We start from the raw sequence: 16,252 nt of genomic DNA on the forward strand, positions 1-16,252 counted from the left end.
TTAGTTTCTTAAAACAGCTTTGCATGTTCATAGCATGACCTTATAGATTACTGTACATTGAAGGTAACTCTATCATTCCTCTGAATTTACTATTTGCATAGGAAGGGCTTTTATAAGAAGTGTGTACACAGGTGAACATCTGTATTCATAATTGGCTCAATTCAAAGTAGCTGAATACACATTCTTTATAGGTGTGTGTAGATTATGAAGTGATATTAATGCATTGGAACAGTGTGAATAATTTGGAACATATTCTTTCCACTAGAATTGCTTACATAACAAGAGATATAGATATTTAGCTGGTTTGTTTTGGGGTGTGTATTTACAGTAAACTACATAACAGTATTAGAAGATGTTTAAGAAACACATTCTTGTGATCCTAGAGATTGAGAGAATCTGCAGTTTTGTCAAGGGCACCAGCACCCACTAATAAAAGAACAAATGCATCGCATTCACTTTGTAATGTTCCTGAATGTCTCTAACAGTGTTGAAGCACAGACTTATATTATTAGCACTTAATAGACCCCTCCACATCCCACCAATACACACACACACACTCCAAATCCCTCTGGATTTTTGACTAATTTATCTGTTCTTGTTTTTGACTAATTTGTCTGTTACATGCAGTTTCATTTGGGATCAATGTAAACCTTATTTATCTAAGACTAGAATGGACTAACCTTGGCTATGCTCTTGTGCCCCACTAGATACAAAGCCACAGACAATCTGCTGATTCTGCATATATTCACTGTATACAGTTCTGTACTTGCCGACTTGCAGATCTTTCTGCTAAAAATAATAGTTCAGCTGGCCTATATAATTTTACAGGTATGACACTGGGGAACAGGCCATTAAACAGAGAAAAATTGGCATTCTAACCGAAGAAACCTATCTAGAAGAACCATATATATATATATATAAATAAATATTTTTCTTCCATCAACGATGCCTTTTCCCTATTTGTTTTTTCTTACTATTTCTTTTCATGAGATAATTTATTGGCCCCACAACATTATCAGCTACACAATTTACTTCAGGTACAACCCAAGCCATTTTGGCGGCGGGAGAGCAGCATGTGGGAGGGGCATACACAGGAAGTGGGCGGATACTGACAAGTGGAAGGTTATGTTTAGGGTTAGAGATAGGTTTAAGGTTAGGTTGTCCCTCCCACATGGAGGTGCCTCTGGCCTGCAGAGAGACCCTTGTCATGATAGGTACAGTAGATGGATATTGTAGTGCCCTCTGCAGGACGTGATCATCAACCAGAATACTGCCTCACCAAAATGTAATGTTAATTTAGTTTAGCTTAAAGGCACAGTAGCTCATTTGCCTTAATAAGTTTTTAGGCTATTTCTGGATGGTTTACGTGCCTGTTTTTCACTCTGCCAACATGCATGCTACTTACACATGTACTCATACGAGCCTGTGTAAAAACTCACAATGAATGCGCTCACCCATGCAGCTGAAAACTGAATCAATAGCAGATGAAGTTAGATTCACTTTTACTGCTAAACAAATAAAGAAAGAAGACAAGGTAGAAAGGCTTCCAAGAAAAAGAGGATGGGTAAATCCAAAGAGTAAACAAGAGAAAGCATTTGTGTAGCAACACTATGTTGGAATAACCTAAAGGCCCAGAAAATCCTGGAAAGTGACACAAGGATTGCCTCTTTTCAGCTAGACAGGTTATCTGATTCTTAGACTGTGTGTATGGGGGGATTTTGTATTTTCCTTATTTATGTAGTGTTCGTGTGGTTGAGGGGAGTGGCTTAAAAGGAAGGTTAAAAGTAGAAGGTGAGACTTTGTTTCTGTAGGACTTTTTTCAAAAACTAGTTTACACTTACATTAGATTGGTCTTAATGTAAAATCAATTACTTCTAAAGCTGTCCATTGTTAAGTAAATTATAAGTGATCTGAGAATTGATTTTTCATTTCCCACTGTAACAGGGCCAATTAATGTAGTCATACCCTTAATGTAGTTTTGCAGAGATTACCTAAATATTCTTCCTCATACCACAGTAATCTCAGCCCATCATCTCTGCATGAAATGCTCATAGATGGATGCAGCAACGCTGAAAGACCTGCCACCCATAGTAGAGAGTCTAAAAGAAGGCACAGTAAGAATTCCAAGCTCAGTAACTCCTTTTACAGCTTTAAATTTTATTGAAACCCTTACAGATTTAGTTTACACTCCATCCGACTCAGTAGAATAGGGCAGCCTTACGGTCTGTTTAGAATATACCTTCTGATCAACATATGACCAAGCATGTACCTTATGACAAACCATACAGAAATTAGAGAGTAAGCGGTGGAAGTCTCCCACTGTGCCTGGAAAGACAGCCTTATTCAGTTATTGTGATGGGAAAATGCAATATAACATGGTAATGAGCTAATAATGTTTGTTATAGACACATACATCCTGACTGAGGTATCGAACACATTTTGCTTAAGCTCATGACCTTAAAGTACTTATTACATGATGTACTCAGGACATGACCCTGGAGTGGAGAGGGTAAGTGCTTAACAATGCACTTCTGTATTTAAATTAGAGAAGTAACATCTCTAGATAGATTGGAGAAGTCTAATAAATATGTTGAACATCCTGAGTGGAAAACTTGACCTAACTGTCTGCAAACATTATGCTGACAAGAGAAAACAAGATAACAGATACATGCATAGCATAAGATGCCAATTAAGGGAATGTCTGGGTTTGTGAAATGAGACATGATGTAATAATTTCCGAATGGTACACATGATGCTTGGTGTGCGTGCCAACAGTGGGATGTACGTGACAAAAGTCCTATATATACTGCATCAAATATTCAAATAAACTAGAGATTGAAGTGAATACTTGACTCTCTGTCTTTGTTCCTCTGATTTCTCCTCGGGCCTGAGAATCGGTCTTCCTTCCTGGTTGCACTTAGTCAATTGCTATAATAGTTATCATTTAACTGAATGTAAATTAAATGTACCATGTACAAAAATGAAAAAAAAAAAACCAAGTTCCTCAAGGTTCAGTTTTAGGGCTGTTATAATTCACATTAAACATGCTACCACTGTGCACAGTATTAAGTAAACATAGGTTAAGTTTCTCCTGTTATGCTGATTATAAACAAATGTACACCAATCACCCCTAACATTATGCCCCTCTCCTTTTTTTCTACACTCCTTGTCCATTCTCTCAGCTCCCCTGACCATACAGGAGGCCTTTGTTGTTCTACAATTACAAACTAAAGTCCACCTGTTGCATACATTGTTTGCCCCTTTAGCCCTGTTATTCAGTGGTCAGGACCCCAACATGACCCCCACAGAGCAGGTATGTAATGATCTTCCATTCAAATAATCTATAATGTTTCTCTGCTATTTATGAGCAAGTGCCATATTTATTTATTTGTTGCTTTAGGCAGGATAGAGTAGCACATTAATTTGACCATTTGTTTATGAGGTTTTGTCTTGTTTACATATATACATTTGTTCAGAAACAAAAACATATGCAAATATGATTTGGTTCATCATCCTCCTCATAAATAAAAACCATAGCTGTGATTATCACAGGGCATGCTATAGAGCCTTGCTTCATTCATTCATTCATTATCTGTAAGCGATTATCCAGTTCAGGGTCGCGGTGGGTGCAGAGCCTACCTGGAATCACTGGGCGCAAGGCGGGAATACACCCTGGAGGGGGCGCCAGTCCTACACATTAACTCACACTCTCACACCTACGGACACTTTTGAGTCACCAGTCCACCAGCGACTGTGGGAAGAAACCGGAGCACCCAGAGAAAACCCACGCGGACACAGGGAGAACACACCAACTCACAGCCTTGCTTCATGCATTCATTCATTCATTCATTCATTATCTGTAACCGCTTATCATGTTCAGTGTCACGGTGGGTCCAGAGCCTACCTGGAATCATTGGGCGCAAGGCCCTTGCTTCATTATTAAATAAATAATTCCTCACTCTGATAAACACACAAAGCTCAACTTGTTTCTATATATATATATATATAAATATAATAGACATGAGCTTTAAATGATCACTGTGTCTCTGAAATCTCTGCGTGAGTGTGAGTGTGAGTGTGCGTATGCGCTCGGCTGAATCTGCTGTTACAGCATTATGAAGTTTTGACCTTGAAGTGTGAGACGATGAGCCATGGATCATTTGTGTTGCCAGGGAAACAGAATGTCATTGGTCCAGCAGTTCATCCACACCTGGGAGAGCTCTAACACACATAACAAGCACCTTTGTTCCTTGTAAACCTTGTAAAACTAATTATACATAAATAGGCTTCCATTCAAGACCATCGTATGTAGTGAATGCAAATTAATAAGAAATTGTGTTTGCCTCCTTCGTAAATGCAGTAAAGGTTTGAAACAAAAACAAAACACAGCAAAACAAAATGCAAAACTATTTTTTTGCTTTTGTCAGGTCACAGCACAAATCTGAAAAATATATATGGTTTCTAATTAAAGAAAGAGTTGAATTAATGAGTGGAGCGTCACAATACATGCAGATGCATCTAGACAGGTGTATTGCATAATCAAACTTCACTGTAGGGCTGGGCAATTAATCGAAAATTAATCAACATTTAGAACTTCTAATAGACATAATTTTGTCTATATCGATTATATCAATTATTTTTATTCTGTTATGTCCCCACTGTGTGTAAATGTACTGTCCCTTTAAAACCATGCTACCAAGCTGTAGCCACATGATTCTGCCCCTATCTTGCACATGGAAGCCACCTAAACGACGAGGCCGACCAAGCAAATTGAGCAGCTCGTAGCAAAGAAAAACACAGCGTCTGTGGTTTGGATGTGTTTTGCTTTGACTTTAATTAAGACGACACTGAAGAAATAAAGAAGTCAAATGTAAACGCTGAGAAAAGCACAATCACGTACCAAATATAAACAGTGCTCACAAAGTGAGAGAGGAACAAGTTCCCAGCAACATTAGAAAAAATATCCCAGCTTTAATACTGGAGATATTTACAGTACACGCCTCGTCACTGAACTATGAGTCAAAAATACAAAAACAAAATAATCATTAATTAATTGTAATCATGGTAAAATGTACAATTAATCGTGATATTAATTTGCGCTCATATCACTCAGCACTTCTTCATTGACGGTATTCAATCATCTGTGGCACGTATAAAAATGATAAGTATTCTCAGTTGACCTTGATTTTTGATTACAATAGGGTTCATTATTAGACAAAGTTGGCAGGAGTTTCATTCCCAAAGCTCAGGTAGTTTGTTTTTAAGGGGAATTCTGCATTTAGATCGATGGAAAGTGTTGAATATTGTGGTGGAAAAAGAAAGTACAATATGTCCAATATTTAGAACATCTGACCATTTTATTATCATCTTGTTACAGGATCAATAACTGAATAATCATTGAGAAACAACAAAAAAATTTGCATTTACTTCAGGGTAAAATTTAACTTATCATATTTCCAAATTATTATTTATTACACGTGTAAAGTGCTACTTGCCTGCAAATGGACAGCCTGTTGGCAAGAATTCTCTTCCAAAAAGTCTCTTCAAAGCAAATGAATATATTTGTTCAAAGCTTTAAATGACTTCTAATCACTTTAATGTGATTAAAGTTGTAATAAATGTATGCCAGTGTACACGCAATAAATAGCATAATGCAATAATCCTACCGATGTGCTTGATAAGACCATAAAATAACCACAATAAGGTGTAAAAATAATGATCTCTTCACCAATATACAGAAAACCTGAATAGTTTCATTACCTGATTAGCAGGCAACACACACCTCAGAGAAAAAAAAACCCATTTCTAAGTATTTTTAATTAACTGGACATTACTTTTTTTCTAAATGAACACCGGGTAAGATTTTGTGTGGATGGAGGAGGTGGTTTCCTACCTTTCTCCAAAGGTTACACAGTGCAGTTTCTGCCATGCTGAGCTCAGAGTAGCAATTACAGAGGATCTATTCTCCTTGTCAGTGGAGCATCACAATGATTTTAAAGCTGTAATTTTAAGGATAAAATACCACCTAGTGTTCCTGTAACACTGGAGGCACGATTGTTTGATCTTTTTTAACAAAATATATATTTGAGGCATTTTCAGTAACAAAAAAAGTAATCAATACAGTAACATAACATTTAAATCATATCATAAATCAAACCAATCATTCAATCTGTCTCACACTCTCTCAATTCCCATCTCTCTCTCTCTATCTCTAGCTAGTTTTCTCCTCAGTTTGTTATTGTACCAGTTATTGTTATTGTTCAGTCTAGTCCGTTCATTTCAGCTTCAGAACTGTTGCACTTCATCTTCTTTCAGCTTTAGCATCTGGTTGTACCTATGACAAACAAACATGGCATTCACGTCTTATAGACACTTGAAATAGTTCTCTAAAATGGAAGAGTTAATATTTGTCACAATCTTGACATGTATGTGTATAAAGTAGTAATAATAAAAAATATTGATTGCAAAATACATGCAAATGAGAAAATTAGTTTTATAAGGAACCTTATTTTAAAAATATGCAGATACAAAACTGATCTATGGACAAAAAAACACTGGCCCAAGACCTTTACCTATTTTGAGGTTTGTCTAAATTAAAAAAAGTTACAGCCACCTTTCCATAGATAAAACGTACATGATTATTATTGACCAAATTCCCAAATGTATCAGCCATTTTCTCAGTACTAAGTATGGCCACCTTTGGCTAAAATTACAGCCTCCAAACGTTTCTTTCTATTCGTGGCTCAAATGTGAAATGGAATTATGCTTTTTGGGCATTGAAATAAAAATACATCAAAAACACGACAGTATGTGACCTCTGCAATTAACACATCCAAGGAAGAGAACACCCACACCCACAGATATACACACAAACAGACTAGTGATTATGGACAGTGAACACACACCCTTGAGCAGCAGGCAGCCACCTTTGGTGCCTAGGAACGATCGTCTGCATGGGTTTTATTGTGTGCTCATTAAGTTTGGTCACATATTTGATTTAATATTCACATCTAGGAATGTTAAAGCTTATATTAAATATTTTAAAACCTAAATATTACATTTTTTATTAAATGCCACTGTGTTTTTTTTGTAGACGTTAATATTTGTCAGAAGATCAAATTTATAGTTATAGTAATTTTCTGATGATCGTTTCATATCGAACATGTCCAACAACAGTGGAACACTAGGTCAGTGCATCAATATTCTTGTGCTAGTCAATCTTCCTCTAAGTTTTTTGACCAGTGTGGCATATTTAATTACCCTCTGGAATCACCTGCAATTGATTTACATTAACTAAACAGTAATTGTGTTAATGTGTCATATTTAGGTTTATTCATTTATTCATTCACTATCTGTAACCCTTATCCAGTTCAGGGTCGCGGTGGGTCCAGAGCCTACCTGGAATCATTGGGCGCAAGGCGGGAATACACCCTGGAGGGGGCGCAAGTCCTTCACAGGGCAACACAGACACACACATTCACTCCTACAGACAATTTTGAGTCACCAATCCACCTACCAACGTGTGTTTTTGGACTGTGGGAGGAAACCGGAGCACCCGGAGGAAACCCACATGGACACGGGGAGAACACACCAACTCCTCACAGACAGTCACCCAGAGCGGGAATCGAACCCACAACCTCCAGGTCCCTGGAGCTGTGCGACTGCAACACTACCTGCTGCGCCACCGTGCCACCCATATTTAGCTTTATACTTATTTCAATTTAGAAACCCAGCACAACATGGTATTTGGCCAGGGATCCATAAAATATATATGTCTCAAAGTGAGAAATATACTGAAGACGTTTGACTAGATGTGTCAAAAAGACACTTAGCGAGCAGGAAATGTATGAGATTCCTGTGTTCAACTAAAACAAACAAACAAAAACAAATATACCATTAAGTCCTATGTGAAGTACAGGTGTGGAACAAAGATACATTGTCAGATTTTCCAAACATAGAAAAATACTCTCTATTTTACAGTTAAATTGAACATATATGAAGTTATAAAAAAACTTCCAAACTTATCAAAATACTTTCTAATTTAATGTTTTTCATTTTAGATATTGTTTGGTTATTGAGTGTTTTGTTATTCACACAATTCAAATATAGCCTCACCTCCAAATTCTGAACAGCTGAATGCTTCCGCACATACCCAAGAAGAAGTTAACTGCAAAAAGAGCCCAGTTCTTAGGAATGATCACCAAACAGTACCTCGACCAAATAAAGCCTGGAAAACAATAATGATTGTGTAAGTGCAACTCTTGTCTTTGATTATATATTTGTAGCATTTTGACAGACTTAATTTTAGGCTTTTAAACATTGTAGGACTACTTATGTCATTTTATTTGTTAGCCTTCCCAAGTTAGCCCTGGGTAGCAACATTTTAAATCATAATAAAATTAGGCCTAAAAGCTGCCTGAAAATTAGTTTGTCAGAAACTTAGAAAACAGAGAGAAAATGTACCATTAATTGGAAAAACTTGTGTTATACATTATTTACCAAATAATACGATTGTAACTTCAAAATGACTCATACATTTTTTGTCTTTAAGGCCAATAGATTTTCTCAGCTTATATTTCCATGCCTTTGACACATATTAGGAGCCAACCACCAGCAAGTAGTACAGTTTTTATGTACGTTTTTCGTGAAAAAGTGTTTCCTCTTCGGTTCATTTTAAGATAAAAATATGAACCAGTTAAATATATGAACCTGTTCATATTCCATAAAGAAAGCCCTGCATAAAGGGAAAGCCAGGATTAGTACTAAATGTCTCATACATCCACTTAAATGACGTGGAAATAAAATACATGCTCCATAAGGTGAAGAATAATAGATGCTTCTTTGAGCACTTTCAGTCCAAACACTGCACTCAGAAGAGATTTAAGACTCAGACACAACATTAAGAATGACCTCATCTCTACACCCATTTGTACCAGCACTTATCACACAAATGCACTTTGTAGGTCTACAGTTACAAACTTCAGTACATTCATTGCATCTCTTGACTACCCCCCTCCCCTTTTTACCATGTATTTTGATAGTCAGGACAATCCAAAAGACCACCACAGAGCAGGTATGGCTTGGGTGGTATATTATTATCAGCACTGCAGCGAGACTGACTAGAAGGCTGTATTTGTGTTAAACACATACGAGTGAATCAGACACAGCTGTGCTGCTAGACATACAAACACTGTTCCCACTCACTGCCACAGCAGAAAACACACCTACCTTTTCCATCCACCATGTAGATGCACGTACAGGGTAAATGGAGCTGATAAAAATGAACAATTAGCAATATATTAAATAGACAAATGTATGAAGAAATATAGTGAGTTTGTGAAAGCTGATGTGTACAAACTGGCTGGGGTTGCAGCATCCCAGTGGATGCTGCATGCCAGGGTTCTTTGTTGTCACTCCCCAATTTTCAAGTATGAAAAATGCTTTGGGTACATAGAAAAAGTAAAATTTTGCCCATTCTTACTTGATAGAAGACTGCTCCAAAGTCCATGGTGGCTGATCCTCCCTTTTATAGCGCACAATAGACAACAAATATAGAATATAGGCAGCCCAGTCAAGCCATGTTTATGTGAATAAGCCTGGTGTAATCTCCCTGAAATAATGATGGACTGCCTGGCAAAAGATGTCACCATAATGGCAGCATATGTCACCCTAAAATCCCAGTATACACCTCCTCATCACATCTCTTCACATATAATGGTGTTTATAAGCATAACCCACAAACCCACATACTCAGCTCTACTGCTCATCCCACAAATGCATGTTCCTTACAAATGTGGCACCATTTAAAAGGGAAATTAACAGGCTTTCCAACAGTACAAGATTTATTGCCAAGAAGCATTGGTACGACAAAGAAATAATCTACCAATCACAAATGTTCATGTGTGATCTGCACCTCAGATTGCTGGATAATTATCTGTTGTGTGCTAAACAGCAAGCCTCTGTTAGGTGGCCGCTTATGCTTCTTAACAGTGTAGAACCGTCTTATTCCACCTATTTTCTAACTTTTCTGTTCCTCCAGCACAAGTGGCCAAAATTTGCTCTCTCAGAAACGGAGTTTTATCGTCAACACGTGTGTCGGTGTGTCGGTGTGCGAAAACCCTTCACTCGACCCACACTCAACAGTGCACCCCCACTGTAATGACATATACCGTGTTAATACGGTATTATGAAATGAAAATTTGGATACTGCCCATCTCTAGTTAAAAGCGATGTTCATAATGATAATCAAATGCAATTTTTTATCAAATTCAGATAATGTTTCCACTGCACTGGGAAAAGTTCTGGTGTTTATAGTAAATCATGACTCTGTAAATAGGATAATAAGTATGTGTCTCTGTCTATGGCTGGCTATGGCATTCTCTCCATGTGTCACTGGCACTTCGGGGCATTTGTACTACTGAGTAACCTCAGAACAAAGGATGTTGCTCTATTCCTGCTCGGAAGGTGGGAAATATTGACAGGAGAAACTTGACTTCAAATTCAGGAGACCACTAATTTTGCATGAAATTAATCACATACTGAGAGTGATACTAAACAAACTGCTCAAGTTACAAGTGGTAATTCAAACAATGACTAAAAGTTTACTATTAAACTTCCACAAACCATCTGCAGTGGGTTTCTTACGGAAACATACCATTCAGTTTCAAAAAGGTATACAGAGTTACATACAGAGACCATGAAATTTTCATGGCATTAATGACATACCGAGAGTGCTAATAAACAATCTGAGTTACAAATAAGTGTCTGTGGTAAGATAAATGTACAGGCAAGTTAAATTCAACCACAAACATGCTACTGCTGGCTTCTCATTCAAACATTACATTCTACCTTAAAAGATGCAGAGCTCTTGAATGAAAACATGGGATTTGTGGAAGGGTGGGGTTGGGTGGGGGGGTTACTGCAAATACTGTAGTACTCCAGAATTGCTTATGTTACCTTTAATGACCATGTATTTCCAAAGTATTCCTGAGCACAAGGTTATGTTTTTATCAGCGTAGCACAATGTCTTTTCATGCAAAGTCATCTGAGAAGCATATATTTTTTGCAGTCTTGCCTCCACCTGTTTTTTTCCCCTCACAAAAGCCTTTCTCACAAAGGCTCAAGGCCTTTGGTGGGTTCTCCGTTTTAGACCTTTTACTTTCATTTTTATTGTTCAATGTTTGAAAATGTTGTGATTTTAATATTTAAGATTTTCAAGATTTTTATTTGTAAGTCTCCCTTCAAAACTTTAAAAAATATTTACAGAATATACAATCAAGCTGGTAAGCCAAAGAACTGGAAATAGGATCTTTGTAAATTTGTCAGTAAAATAAATGTTGAATGAACAGATAATAGCACTTTTTAAAAAAATATCCCAACATTTCCCCAAACAAGGTTTTTATGAAACTGCTGATAAATCCATTGAACCATTTCATTTCAATGCTTTGACCATTTGATCCTCAGGCAGAAATGGAAGAGGGAAATCTCTGATACTGTTTTTAGTACTCAAGTGCATGAACAGAAATAGCATAATGATGCATAAAGCAGCTGTTGTATTATGAAGATGGCAGTACTAGCAATGTGTTGTGCAGATTCTACGGTGATTTGCATATCTCCTGCCAGCTGAGATGTTCTGTAGCTTACACGTTTATACTTTTTTAGGGAGGGAAGTTCCATTCAGTAAGGAAGGGAAGAAGAAGGGTGGAGGAGTGGAATGAAAGTTAGAAGCCCACTGGCAGTCACATCTAACTTATTATTCAGAAGAGATTTTGTTTGTTGGATTTCATTCAAGTTTTTTTTTTTGGCCCACGTGTCTCATGTATAGCTTATGGCTAATAAACCTTTATCAAGCTATATATCAGAGCCCTTGCAATGAAGAACCATATATCAGCCATTTCTGTTTTTAGTAGCACTGCTTGTTTGTCCAGTCTAAGCAATGCAGATAAACAATTATTCATCAAGTGCATTTAAATAGTAAAATACAGCCTAATAAACAGAAGAAATGCCTGAGTGATTTATTTCAAACAGAAAGCACCAAACAATGTCATTCCATGCTTAGGAGTTGTTTTATAAAAAATGCACATATATAGTTCTTCATTGCAAGGGCTAAATTACTCAGATAACACCAACTGTATAATTAACACGGTTTAAGTACCCTGATTTTTATAGAAGCAAATCTGTCTCATCAGACTTTGAAATATTACCACCTTTGAATTTGTAGCACTGAATTTTTTTGCACTGAAATTATACATCAAATTTGTATGACTTGCAGTTTTGTCTCAGAATTAAATTAATAAAGGATAATTTCGACTTAGTTTCAATACAATTAATCACAGTACCTGTGGCCGTGATGACACACGACTGGGAAAGGCTAAGCTTTTCTGGTGGACGTGTCATATCAGAAAACCCAGCAGCAACCAAGCCCTGTAGTAGAGAGAGAGAGAGAGAGAGAGAGAGAGAGAGAGAGAGAGAGAGAGAGAGAGAAAGAGAGAGAGAGAGAAAAGTAGATAGATAAGTGTGGATGAGAGTCAGATCATGTAAGTAATCATATATACCTTGTTTAAATTGTGTCACATGACCCTCTTCCCATTGAAAAAACAAAAGTTGGATCCAAAATGGCCGACTTCAAAATGGCCACCATGGTCACCACCCATCTTGAAAAGTTTCCCCCCTCCTATATACTAATGTGCCACAAACAGGAAGTTAATATCACCAACCATTCCCATTTTATTAAGGTGTATCCATATAAATCTGAAATGGCCCACCCTAAAGAGCAAGTACAATTCTTACCCATTTAAAAACAGGTGCCCAGAAGAAAACTGTCTTTGGCCCTGAAAGAACACAGCAGAGGTTTTAGAATTCAGATGGATATTAAAACAAATTCTTTTTATTCATTCACTTTCTGTAACTGCTTAATCTTGTTCAGGTTCACAGTGTAGACAAGTACACTAGGGGAACATTCCATCCGCTCCCTATTTTCCAGCTAATGGTGGGATTCACACCAATGACCTTCCAGGCCTAAGCCCTCTACTCTAACCTTTAGGCCATGACTGGTCCCAGCAAATAAATTAAAAAAAGAAAAGAAACAGGTACACAGTGGTTTTTGCTTTATGTCTTTACTCAATTATATATCAATGGGTGTATGTAGATTCCTTTTTAATAAAACAATTATTACAGTTTTATTTATACTTACCTGTTGTTAGAAACCCATATATTGTTTAGCTGTTTCAAGGACAGCTGTATATGTGTTTGCAATTACATCAAGTGGTTAAAAGAAGAAAATATTGTCATGTTCTGTGTTTGTTTTCCTCGTCATGTGCTCATTTAGCACATGGCTCTGTTCTTGTCTCCGCTCTAGTCCCACTTCAGTTCCGCCCTCTCGTTGTCTCCTTTGTAGTCCTGCCCTCTTGTTATCAGTCCCAGGTGTTCCTTGTCAATGCTCTTTGTATATATATATAGTCCCTTTGTTTTAGTGCTCCCTTGTCGGTTCTTGTGTGTGTAGATGTGTCTCTTTGTCTGTTGTCTTACACATTACTACCAGTTCACAGTTTTTATGTTCCTGTCCTCGTTATGTTCCACTAGTTTGTTTTCTTGCCCCCCAGTTTTCTGTTTGTTGTGTTTGCCTTGGTTTTGTTTAAATAAAATATTCCTTGCGTGTATGTCCGCCTCCTCATCCTCCCTCAACTGTGACAAATATAGATAAAATAAAGACAGCAGGTTGTGTGATACCAAACAAAGTATATTTTTTAGGATTTTTACAACTGGAGTCGACAAAAAAAAAACAGCTGGTTAAGTTGAATAATTAAAAAAGTTATTAAATACAAAATTATTTGACCGTTCATGTGTGATATATATAATATCCAATATCACATAGAAGGTACATAGAAAATGTCCAAAATCTCTTGGTACGCTGAAACATTAAGAGTTACATTCACTAGAAATATTGGAACTCCTGAAAAACAACCCCACACAATAATCCCCCTCCACCAAACTTTACACTTCGCACAAAGCAGTCACACAAGTTCCGTTCTCCTGGCAACCACCAAACCCAGACTCAACCATTGGATTGCCAGACAGAGAAGCGTGATTTCATCACTTCAGAGAACACGTCTCCACTGTTCTAGAGTCCAGTAGTGGTGTGCTTTACATCACTGCATCCAATGTTTTCCATTGTGCTTGTTATGTAAGGTTTGTATGCAGCTGCTCAACCATGGAAACCCATTCCATGCAGCCCTTTACCCACTGTTCTTGAGCTAATTTGAAGGCCACATGACATTTGGAGGTCTGTAGTGATTGACATTTTATAGAAATATAGAACAATTGACATTATTCCAGTTATTCTCTTTACTAATCTCTTTAAGCTGAGAAGAGTTTCACAAGTGGGAGACACAAAGTAAGCATTGAATAATAATTGTGTCAAATTTCTCAAGATTTTTTTTCATCCAACTGATTGTGAAAGTGGACATTCAACACAATATGCTTAATAAAGTTTGCTATTTCTTCATTGCAGGTCATGTCATATCACCACCGTGTAAATAAGGTGATACCTAGCCAACAATCAATAAAGTCAAATTTTCAAATTAACATAAATTCTCCAGCTTGAGCACAGTATTCTGGTATGCTCAACATTTAAAGAAGGGTCAGTTACAAATATTATTTATAAATACATAAGAATAAACTATGGGTAGGATTTCACAAACAACTAAATTGGATTGATTCCACAATCCTATTTTAAAATTTGACCAAAATTGATCTATGAATGACTAACAAACTGGGCAAACTGATCAAGAAGCGTGCTCTGTTGTTGGAGTCAAAGTCAACTGTTTTATATTTTATATCTGACCTGCTACTAAAGCCCAATTAATTCAGCACTCTAGACTGACCCCTTGTGTCTTTGTGGTTCCTGTCATTAGTAATATATATCATGACAATTTCACTACCTCTTAACTTCATTCGTACAATAATCCTTTATGCTGCTCCTGTTTATATCAAGTATATAATCAATTATGTGTAGACATTTCTCACTCGTGTTGTTATAAGTTTAATCACTTATGTTTTTTAGTACAGTACCTACCAAGACTTCACTTGTACTGAACTCATATGTATATAGACCATTCTCACTTTTATTATGTTCCTAGCACATTTGAACCACACATTTGTTCTGTAACAAGCTTCTATTATCCTTCCCTATTTATTGTGACTAATATATGTATTTTCGTATAAACTATGTACACAGTTGTGATGCTGACATTTCCCTCAGGAAAAAAAGTCTTATCTTATCTTACCTTATTTTATCTTACTGTACATGTCTGACTTTTATTGCCTTTTATTGACGAATCCACCTGCACAGACGTTCTATGTTTTTATCCAAAGAGAATGTGACTGGACTTCACTATACATTACACTTAAACATTCAGACCTTTAGGTAGAAACGTAAGCATTTCTGCATTAATGACTGGCTTTCAGTGATGCCTTATGTGGGCAGAGTAAACGAGGTTGCAAGCAAAACGCGTATTGGGACACGAGGATTGTTTCGTTTCAACGCAAAATGGGGCGTGTCCGGGGAGTCAAGAGGGACACCGGCTCCTTTCTCTCATATAAATTGTTTTATTTTGACGTCATAAAGCAATGGGAGCTAATAAACGAACCGCCTATTTATATAAACAGTAAGTCAAAAGTGAAAAGTCGCCCGCTTGGTATTAACTTAAAGTGTGCACTCATCCTTTCCACAGACGGTTTGCAGGTGCAGACAGATTTATGGTTCTTGAGACGTTTCTGAGCGAATAAGAGAATCTTGGCTTTGCCTAATATCGTTTCATTTAATACTAAAGACTCAATACAAGAAAAACAGAGAGAGAGCAGACTAAATCAAACCCATCAGAGGTTAAATCGGCAGAATTCAGCCTACACATGTGCCACGTCTTCCTTGTTGTCAAAGTGTCAGGTGTTGAAACTCTGTAGCCAGATGTGGTTACCTGCTGGATGATTGTACAGAGGTCTGAGCTTCGGCGGGAGCATTAACTCGATTCTGTCCAGAGTCCTGTGGTAGGTCGCCCTCAAATTGCCCGAAAAATAACGGCGCTGTAGATGCATGCAAGATTTAGTGATATTCATGGTGATTTGTTCTGTCTATACTCTCTACACTAGGACGTAAATTTCAGAGGACGCAATATGCACCAACAGTGCCGGGTCATAATCTACACTCTATCTCTCCACCCTCTGTCACAACCTATCACCGTGTCCTTCACAGCGT

General features: G+C 37.3%; 1 protein-coding gene across 1 annotated transcript; it reads right to left on the reverse strand.

The window, feature by feature from the left end:
* Positions 1–5,357: 5,357 nt before the first annotated feature.
* Positions 5,358–16,197, reverse strand: mpc2a (mitochondrial pyruvate carrier 2a). Its single transcript, XM_066660813.1, has 5 exons — positions 15,975–16,197; positions 12,790–12,830; positions 12,339–12,423; positions 8,116–8,227; positions 5,358–6,334 (listed from the first exon to the last, which is right to left on the reverse strand). Exons 1-5 carry the CDS (start codon positions 16,111–16,113, stop codon positions 6,286–6,288), a joined length of 426 nt encoding a protein of 141 aa, XP_066516910.1. The 5' UTR covers positions 16,114–16,197; the 3' UTR covers positions 5,358–6,285.
* Positions 16,198–16,252: the final 55 nt, after the last annotated feature.

This window comes from Hoplias malabaricus, chromosome 2 (assembly GCF_029633855.1).
Source record: "Hoplias malabaricus isolate fHopMal1 chromosome 2, fHopMal1.hap1, whole genome shotgun sequence".
In the NCBI taxonomy this organism is placed as follows: Eukaryota; Metazoa; Chordata; class Actinopteri; order Characiformes; family Erythrinidae; genus Hoplias; species Hoplias malabaricus.